Source organism: Xiphophorus hellerii, chromosome 3, assembly GCF_003331165.1.
Source record: "Xiphophorus hellerii strain 12219 chromosome 3, Xiphophorus_hellerii-4.1, whole genome shotgun sequence".
In the NCBI taxonomy this organism is placed as follows: domain Eukaryota; kingdom Metazoa; phylum Chordata; class Actinopteri; order Cyprinodontiformes; family Poeciliidae; genus Xiphophorus; species Xiphophorus hellerii.
In genome coordinates this window covers 30,798,150-30,808,716 of record NC_045674.1, presented here as the reverse complement: position 1 = coordinate 30,808,716, position 10,567 = coordinate 30,798,150, and the positions used below count along the sequence as shown (strand labels likewise).

Sequence of the window (10,567 nt, the reverse complement as noted above, 5' to 3'; positions counted from 1 at the left end):
GTAGTGATAAAGTTTGCAATCAACACTCAGTAACTCTGTAAAGTTGTTTTAACAGCTGCTGTTAGTTTAATCATCTTATCCTCCAACAGGAATTCTCTCAGAGACTAATGGTTTACTGCAGGTAAAATTCTTAATACTCATAATCCCTCGACCAAAACCCAGTTCTAAGAATCTGATAAGTAGCATATGGTCATTTGCAAGGCTTTTGTTGACATCCAATTAAAAAAAGAACTTTTTTCTCCTCACTGAATATTTGTTTTTCAGATTTCTTTTCTAATTAACTTAAGATTAAGTCCAGTGTGGCCCCAGTCCTGGGAAATGATTGGACAGAAGCAGGAGGCATAAATCAACAGAACAAACTTCTCTGAAAGCGGCTTTACAGAATTGTGTGGTTCTGTCAAAAAAGCCCAGTAGTGACTATATTTGTAGCTACATCAACTTTCCCCCCCTAAAATAATGCAAAATAAAATATGATTAAACAGTACTTGAATACTACATATATGGAGATTGCAGTATTTATAAGATGGTAGAAAATTTGAACTGTCTTTGCTAGTGTTTGCAGTTTATCTTCAGAGTAACTAAAAGAAGGAACATGGAGTGGTTTATATTTCATGGAAGATTGTTTTCTATTAATAACTCGATGGGGGGAAAAATTCAGAGGTGTTCTCTACAAACTTTACCTTTACTTGAAGGGGATACAGCAGAGGAGACTCCCACATCTCAGGTTGTGTCTTTACTCAATCGCACCATCAGCAATCCCCTGAGCAAACCTTTACCTCAGAAGTGCTTCCCTGCACCTGGAGGTAGGTACCTCGCTCACCAAAATGAAAATACTCAGAAAGCAGGCATTTACTGTAAGTCCTTGGACAAAACCTGGAGAAGCTGGTATTCTTCCAAAAGCCCTGCACACTTATGGGGTGTTCGGTTTACCCAGGGTGCCTCAGACACAGAACCGCTCCTCAATGGCCAAGACCTTCTGGATGGGTTGGTCTAGCTCACTAATTGACTTATGGCCATCTCTGTGCCCAGTTGGAGGCAATGACGTCTCCTGACTCAAGTGGTGTATGCCTATCTACCATCAATCAATTGGCCAGTGAAGAAGAACCCAAAGAGCTCCTGGTAAGATCATGCCATTCTCAGGATCAGCTCCAAGCCCTGTTGGTGCACAGCCTCACCAACCAACCCAGAAAACCTCTCTTCATGCTTACGCATCAGTTCTCTGTTCATTGATGAGCACAAATCTGTGCCCCTACCATCCCAGATTGATCCAAGGTATGGACCTTGATGTTTGCATCAAATGTGCTCTTGGCACCCTTGTTAGGAAAACTGTCCATGAACAAGAATTTGAAACATCATCCGTGTCAGAAAAACTCTGTTCTAGCTTGAGTAAAATATAGCCAACAGCTGAGCTTGATTATTTGTGGCACACTCCTTCTTGAACTGAGCAATCGCTCCACTTGCTTTATTCTTGGAAATTCAACAAATATGCCATTTCAAGTGACAGCAACTCCAGAGATGCTCACAGACTACTCTTTTTATGACTTTGAGCTGACAATTCCTGCCTCAGGGGAGCTGCCTCTGCTTTAAACAGGCAGATAAAACTTTCAGAAAATGTTCTTACTTTCCCTTTAAAATTGATCACTGTCAAGCAACACAAACTCCACCTGATGAATGTGTCTGTGGTTCTATACTGGAGCTGAAGAAAGAAATTGAACTCATGTAATGACTTTAAAGAACATATCTTCAGTATGGATGCTAGTATTGAGAAACAAGTTTAGACCGAGATAACTGAGGTAACTGAGGTTCATAAGGTTTGTTTGAGGAGGTCTGAATATGTAATTGAACTCTAATGCGGACCAAGAAAGCTAACTCTAAGCCACCTGAAAACCTCGCTCTCAGTTCGTTGAAGTGAATTCTGGTGTGGCTTGATGGGATATGTGAATGCCAACAGGATCGGAGACCACCACAAAAACAGGAAGTGGACTACAGCACAGGAGATTCTGGGTAAATCCTACCAAAACAATGCAGAAGTCTACCACTAGTGAGAAATGGCTCATGGTCTTTTGCCAAAGACAAAAGAGAAATCCTACAACTGCTAACAAGGCCACTCTGTTTTTGTTCACACTTTGTGTGTGAAAACTTAAGTTGGCTAAATTCAGCCTTTTCGATTCATCTTCTCTTCCTCATATTCTTTCTAGAAAGACTCACTGTATAGAAACCAGCTCTATCACAGTCACGATTGGTCTCTTTAGTTTGACCATCACTACAATTATGGAGTAGATGGCAAAAAAACCCCAAACAAAACCCCCCCACATAGGCATTAAATGCTAGAATCAACTCTTACATCCATCCATCCATCCATCCATCTTCTTCCGCTTATCCGAGGTCGGGTTGCAGGGGTAGCAGCTTCAGAAGGGAGGCCCAGACTTCCCTCTCCCCGGCCACTTCCTCTAGCTCTTTCTGGGGGAATCCCGAGGCGTTCCCAGGCCAGCCGAGAGACATAGTCCCTCCAGCGTGTCCTGGGTCTTCCCCGGGGCCTCCTCAACTCTTACATTTGTAGCACAATGGTTTGTAACCTGGAAGATCTCTACAACACAAGCAGAGTTTAGTGCCAATCTGGAGCTGCTCAACCTTCTAACACCATTTCTCCTTTTCTATTCTTTACTTGCTGCTTTGCTGTAAGCTAGCAAAATGTTGAAATGTTAAACAGCAGCTTTTTAATAAACTTTGTGTAAATTCATGAGCATAGTATTGACTGTCTTGCTATAACTAAATCTCATTTAGACAGAAGTCAGTGATATCTCATAATGGCTGTGATTTGAGCATATTCATCTCATCATAAACTATCTGCTCTAAGCTTAAACTTAAGGGTGTAAATTTGTAAGGCCTTCAAAAAATGTGTCAATAAAATGATAATATCTAACGATTTAAACAGCTGAAAAAACCCAGTTTGGATGTAAAACATGACACATTGATTAGGATTGTGTTTATATTCTACATTCAGTTTCATATACACCTGAATGAAACACAAAGACGTTGAAACAATGATCAGCTTTTGAAAAATGTTTGGTCGTTTAAAGAATCTACTGACAGCAGCACATTTTAGAAAAGTTGTGATAGTGAAATGCTTTCAACTCTTGGTTCCAACGATTCCCTTATCTGAAGCAGACATGTTGCATTCATCACCTCCAGAGAGAATGTTAAATGTTGGTTTGTCAGAATGCAGGACATCCCTCTTCTTTCTAACACTCCACATTAATTAAATACCAACCCACATGAAATAACATTTCTATCTTTTCATTTCCACTACACGGAGAGGTTATTTATAATTACTGAATTCAATTCATATGTATTATTCAGCCTCCGCTGTGATTTTGCGGTGCTGATCTGCCTCAGAGGCCCCAGGGAGCCACCAGGTTTTGACTATTTAATTGGTTCTGGCCTTTTAGTTCCAATCCATGAAATTGTTAGTAATATTTTGTACTTTGACGAAATTGACAAACTCTGGAATATCTTCAAAGTGCTTTTGACTTTTGCTCAATTGGCTTGTGGCAAACTCCTCTTCATTGTTAATGCTTGATCTCTTTAGAGATTCTTTAAGTTTTTCTTACTTCATTTTGGCTGAACTTATGCATAGATTCACAACAAACACCAAGACTTAACCCTGTGCAGCAGATCATATGCACAATCATGGCCGAAATCAATAAACAAGGAACAGTTGCTGAAAGATTATCTCATTTAGACACGAGTTATTGTTAAAAGTGGTATTATGTAAAACCAACTTTTTTGAGCTCATATCAAGTCATGTCCTTCCCTCAATGACAACAAAAAATTAATGGAATTGCATTGATTCTTTCAAGCAAGTTTGAGAAATCCTTGAATCTCTCTCATGACAACCATCCAACATTGTTCTCACAAAGCCACAAATCAAATATGGATATCCGATTGTTGTTAAAGTGTCTAACGTCTGAATTGCCTTGTAGCATTTCATTTATGTCATAGACATCAGAATTTTTCACCAGAAGAAGCCAGATGTGGTAAATCTGTATGTAAATAATGACTGAATGATACCTTTGGCTCTCATTGCAGTGGCGTCCATTATTATTACTGCCTTAATCATTGATGGTAGACAGCAGGTCACTTTGGAGTTGTTCGTGGCTCATTCACACAGCGGTCTGATAAATTAGTAATATGAACACTCAAAAAAAAAGAAAATTGGATTTCATCAAAGAAATCAGAATTAAGCATCGAGACCTGCTGTGTGAACGAAGCCTCTATGTTCTTTTAAACAGTTTCTCTGCATTTTTTCCACAAAGGTCAACCACAAACTAGTCAGAACTACCTGATAATAATCTACCCTGCTGTCTTTGGTTGATTAGTGAAAGAAAATATGCAAAATTATTTACCATCACTTGTGGATGTTATGGATCAGATACTTTAGATTCATGGACATCAAGTGTTGTCTTTTGTATTTGTATTATTCTGCTATGAAGAAAAATGACACATTGAAAAAGTGAAAACTTTGCATCTTTTTACTGCATTGCTGCTGCACTGATTACTTCCTTATTTTACACAGAAGGCTGCACAAGTATAATGAATATAGTATTGTATATAAGTGACTCAGCTCATATCAGAAAGTGCACTTTAATTTTCTCTGTACTTTTGAAAACATAATGCAGCATCCATGTGAGTTTTACTCAAATATTTACATGTACACAATCTTTGCTTTACTCTACTAGGAGAAACAGTGATGTGTTGGAATTGAGTAACACGCAGCCCTTTCCTGTGTCTCCACAGATGATGTATCAAGCAGAGATTTGTACATAGATGGCGGAGGAAAGCACAACGGATTAGACGGACTCTGCAATCAGAGGCATTGTAATATCCTGTAAGCTTTTGGCATCACAGACTTGTGGTAAACATGAACAAACCAAAAGAAGAACACCTGCAGAACAAATTGATTGCAACCCTCTTATGTAAACAGGAAAGCAGAGGCAGATCTGGCTGCAGATAAAGCGTGTCAAAAGCCTCCCCACTCCTGCCACTCCACCTCCCGCTTAAAAACAGGAAGTACATGGAAGAGAAAGGCATTTGTTACAGAACAACTGCAGAGACCTGCTGGTTACTGATTACTACTGTGTGTTTCCTGAATGTGATCGGCGCTCTAGTAATTACCAGAGGAATTTACACTTGCTCAGTAAGATAGCAGCTACCAGCCACCTGGGTTTTGGGTCAGACTCTCTGTCTGAGTTTAAATGCCCTGTTTCCTCAAAGCTACAGTAGGTAACTTTAAAAAAAAAAAAAAAAAGAGTTTTTTTACATATTTGCTGAAACTCTTACGAGGTTATGACAGTATGAATATAAATGTGATAACAAATCAAGCTCCTCTGACTCCTTCCTGTGCTCCTGCTGCTGTCTGCAGAAATACAACGACTGGTCAGAAACAACCAATCAGAGTCAGAAGGAGGGCTTTAGCACTGACAATCATGCTAACATAGGTGCTTCTCACATCCTGCCCCTTGTATCACCTTGCTAAGCTACAGCTTTTCCCCCAGAGCGTAGCTATCCGTTAATGCGTAAGCCAGTTAGCATGGCTATCGATGACAGAGGGTAAACAGTTTCCCTGTGATGGTAAATTGCCTTTCCTCCATTAGCACAGGTGAAGCACTTGCATCAGCATGATATACAGTGCTAAGACCCTCCTCCTGGCTCTGATTGGTTGTTTCTGTTGTTTCTGCAGATGGCAGTGGAACCACAGGGAGGAGACAGAGGAGCTTGTTTTTTTTTTTTTTTTTGCACAGATGACCTGTCTCATCTTATGCAGTTACAACATAGTGAAAGGTTTAAGAAACATGTAAAGAGATATATATTTTTACCTATTGCAGCTTTAATTTTCAATGTCTTGTCAGGATATTCTGGATATACTTAAATTTGATTAATTTAGCTTTTATTTGAAGTCACCAAAAGCATTTCTATAGATTTTCATTTTGGCTTTAAATTTGTGTTGTGCTTTTATTTTAAGCTAATCTTGAAATTTTGTGAAATCTTATACTGGATTTTAATGAGCAGTTTGAGATTTTAGGTTTAGGAGCTTGAATTGCAGTTCTCTCCACCATTTCCACACACCCAAGTTTGGCATAATAGAGCTAATTGTTCTCTTAACTGCAAAACAAAGAAACATTACAAACCTGTAAGTCACTATTTTCACAGGTTACGAGTTGTGATGTGTGCAAGAGCTCTCAAATGACTAAAACTCAACTTGAATCAGTCTGTGAGAGCAGACTGAACTCATATTGCATGTTTGTAGTTTTTACTGTATAAACCCAAGATAACAAACCTTTGGAACCCTGGCACACTCACATCAATTTACCTTGTGCAAACTGTCCTGACATTATAGCACAGGTTATATTCTTTAGCTTAAAGATTTAAAACTCTGGTTGATGTGTTGTGATCTCTTTGTCTAGTAAGAAGTTGCTTCAATGAAGAAAAAATAGTGAGAGACTAGGTCAGGGTAAGCTAAGCCAGTCTAACTATAAGTTTAATCAGAATGGAAAGTGTTAAAGCCTTGTCTTAATAGTAAGCAGGGAGGCTGATTCACAAGCTGGTTCCACAGCAGAGGAGTCTGAGAACTAAAGGATCTGCCTCACTTTCTACTGTTAGAACCTCTAGGAACCAGCAGTAAACCTGCAGTCTGAGAGCAAAGTGCTGTGTTAGGAACATATGGACCAATCAGATCTCTGCTGCATGATGGAACTGGTTATTAGGGGCTTTATATATGAAAAGGGGAAGCTTCTCTTCTGGACTTAACAGGGAGCCAATGAAGGGAAACTGAAATAAGAGAAATATGATCTCTCTTTTCAATTTTCATTAAAATTAAGCCAATGGATAAAAGAGTTGCAGAACTCCTGCTGCAGCGTTTAGAGATAAACATATCTCCAAATCTTCATTTTTTTTAGTATACAGTATATATCTTTTTACTGATATTATATTTCAATTTAGAAGTTAAATATCTGCCTGGCTTTTTTTCTGTAACACTTTATTATTATGAAATTCACATGGACCAAAATGTTAAAATGAAGTTTTAAATCTGAGCCAGGAACATGATCAAGTTTATAATATTGGAAAAATATGATGTTACTCTAAAGACAACAATGCAGTTGGCATAGCCCCCAATAGTAGCTCAACAGTACTGGTGCATCATCATTATTATTATTCTGTGCTAGCATTTAAACTTGTGTAATATTTCTATTTGCTTTCACCTGTTTTTAGGAACTTGTTTAATCTGCATTGGAATCAGACAGGACGTTGCCATGAACCAGACAGGCTGCCCTGAGGTCAAGGTCCCGTTTCCTGTCTTCTTCACCGTCGGAATCGTCAGCCTGGCTGAGAACCTGCTGGTCGTGGTGGCGGTGATGCGCAGCAGGAACCTCCACTCACCCATGTACTGCTTCATGTGCAGCTTGGCTGCCTTCAACACCATCGCCAGTGTGACAAAAACGTGGGAAAACCTGATGATAGTTCTCGCTGATGCGGGACACCTGGAGAGGAGGGGTCCTCCCGAGACCGACCTGGACGACGTGATGGACTCCCTGCTCTGCATGTCGTTTGTAGGCTCCATATCCAGTTTCCTGGCCATTGCTGTTGACCGGTATGTAGAAAGATCTGCTGATGGATGACTGAGGATGCTCATATCCCTACAGTGAGTGATGGAAAAAAAAGGAAAAAAGTTAGCCGTCTTAAAGCAGTAAACAGGTTTTGGACTTCTCTTAGCCATTGGCTCCAACATTACACTATTGTGTGAAATATATGTCCTGCACATTGGGCAAGGCCACAAAGCAACTATGTTACCTAATTCAATTGCACTGTGCAATTCCTTCATGAAGAACTGGTAATGGTATCTAATGCATCTTTGGCCAATCTAATGTGTTTTTTCACTGTCACCATGTATTGACCCTAACGCCCAACTCATAACGCCGTGCTCTTCAGGAAACAGCCTACTCTGCCATGATTGATGTTAAAACAACGTATGTGAGCAGTAACTCCTGCAGAACTCGACAAAAAACAGACAACTGGCCACCTGATATTGATTTATTCAGTTGATTTCACTGTAAAAATGGTCATTGGGTGCTGAGCGGTCAGCCGCACAAACCAACAAGGATGCAAATCAAACTTGTCATTTTATCCTAAACCTTTTGATGGAGACAGAAGATGGCGATGGATAGCTCCGTCAATCATTTTTGTCACATTTCTTGCTAATATAATCCCATTTTAAAAGGTGTGACATATTTTAGTACAGTGTTAGTACAGAGGCCTACAGTACTATTGGTTTGACGATTGGCATAGTGACTTGTATCCAACCATATGATGCATTGTTCTTTACCCTCTCATTTTGGCTTGTCACTGCTCAAAGCACAAAGCAAAGCATTCATTTGAAAGATGCAACATTTTATAAAAGATTGATTCATTCATTTTAATGATGAATCAATTGTGACATGACATTCAAGAAGCCATATTTAAACTCTTTTTGTTGCAGATTTTCTCAAAAAAAACCCTCATTATCATTTCGATACTCAAAATGAGTCTGGAAAACATAATTAGTTTGCCCTTTTCCACCTAAAAAACATACTGATTGCTATAGGTACATAAACGTTATTGTTTGATAGCTGAATGTGGCTTACCCGAAAATCAAATAAAGGAAACTTGTTAAAACCCAACTATTACCCTGAGGCAAAGAGATGGTATTATGGAAAATAGCAACATGCCTTGCAGAAACAGTTGACCATTGTAGTTTAAGTAAACTTTCCAGCACACATCTATCAAAAGAAGAGGTGAAAGGAATCTAATGAACTCCAGTTGTAGCTCATTTATACTGGGACTGGTGTGACTCTCCACATAAGATCTTGAAAAACAGTTTCAAGTCTAAATTGTGTTTTAAATTAGACATTTGATCTTTGCATGCGCCCTGTGGTCGCTGCAGGTAAGTACCACGTCCCCACCCCCTACCGCAGCCCTGCGAGGATTAGCAGGTATAAACATGGACGGATGGATGAATTTGATCTTTGCAGGTTCTAATACAAAAGAGAGTGGATTGACAAATTAAAAATATAATGATGTTCTTCATATGCTCATTTTTGTTTAAACTGAAAAAACAAAGGACCCTTTGCTGGCTAATGAGAGCCATTATCTGAACAAAGTGTGAGTTAAAAGACTTTCCCATTACTTTCACTCTGACAAGCTTTTAACTCAACTGAAAGTTTGACTAACCACCAAGGTTCTTTTCAAAGTTCCATTAACCACCTAAGGGCAGCTGCAAATGTAAGAATATTAGCATATGGTCACAAATTTGTCTTTCTAACCATACACACATTTGAATTGTGATAACCCTAACACAAACTCCAATTATAAAATCCAAAGATCCTTCAATCAGGACTCAAATGTTTGTTGTTGTTTTTTATCCTATAGTTACATCACCATCTTCCATGCGCTACGTTACCACAACATCATGACCATGCAGCGAACTGCAGCCATCTTGGGGCTCATCTGGACATCATGTGCAGTTCTGGCCGTGCTAATGGTGAAGTTCTTCAACTTTCAGTTCATCGTGATCTGCTTCATCGTCTTCTTCGTCGTCTCCCTGGCAGCCATCTGCTTCCTCTATGTCTACATGTTCATGATGGCCCGCATTCACGCCAAGAGCATCGCAGCGCTACCTGGTGGCGGCAGGGACAAGTCTCAGCATCAGCGGAGGTGGGGCAGCAACATGAGAGGCGCTCTCACTCTCACCATCCTGTTCGGGGCGTTTGTGGTGTGTTGGGCGCCGTTTTTTGTCCACCTGGTCATCATCACAGTTTGCCCTATGAATCCGTACTGTGAATGCTACCGGTCCTTGTTCGAGCTGCATGTGGTGCTGATGATGAGCCACGCCCTCATAGACCCGGCTATCTACGCTTTCCGCATGGCTGAGCTGCGGCACACCTTCAGAAAGATGCTGTTTTGCTCAGACAGGAAATTTTGCTTGTGACAGAAATGTATCTAAAGTTTTTAGCTACTAAACATTTTTCATCCACAGATCAAAAATAGGTTGCACTGCATCCGGATGACTGTGCAACGTTAAACCTGCTCCCCCAAAAGTTCATAACTCCCCGTTGTGCTAATTATCGTTTTTGTCTTTGAGTCATTGATTGGCAGGCGTTAGGACACTGTGTGGTTCCTGTGATATGTGTCACCAAGCAGCTGAGGCTAGCAGAGGGTATGAACCTACATCACTCTTGTTTGCATTGCTACTTGGACATTTGGTCAATGGACTTTGAGCCTACAAACCACATGTTTGAACTTTTCATTTGTTGTCCTGCTGGTCTCAGTGGGGATCCCTATGACCTGAAAGTGATTCCATTGTTAGCATCTTACTCTTTAAAGCAGCAGCAGCTAACGAATATAAAAATTGTTCTTTATCTAAATGTCTCCAGGTGCAGTGCAACATGAGACAGATCATCTGTGAAAGAAATCCACCTCCACCCAGTGATCTTCCTGCTGTCTGCAGAAATGCATTGCTGGCTACTGGTCAGAA

The 10,567-nt window shown here is 40.0% G+C and overlaps 1 protein-coding gene across 1 annotated transcript; it reads left to right on the top strand.

Annotated features, from left to right (window-relative positions):
* The first annotated feature begins 5,798 nt into the window (after positions 1-5,798).
* mc2r (melanocortin 2 receptor) lies at positions 5,799-10,567 on the top strand. Its single transcript, XM_032555879.1, has 2 exons — positions 5,799-7,648; positions 9,463-10,567. Exons 1-2 carry the CDS (start codon positions 7,311-7,313, stop codon positions 10,019-10,021), a joined length of 897 nt encoding a protein of 298 aa, XP_032411770.1. The 5' UTR covers positions 5,799-7,310; the 3' UTR covers positions 10,022-10,567.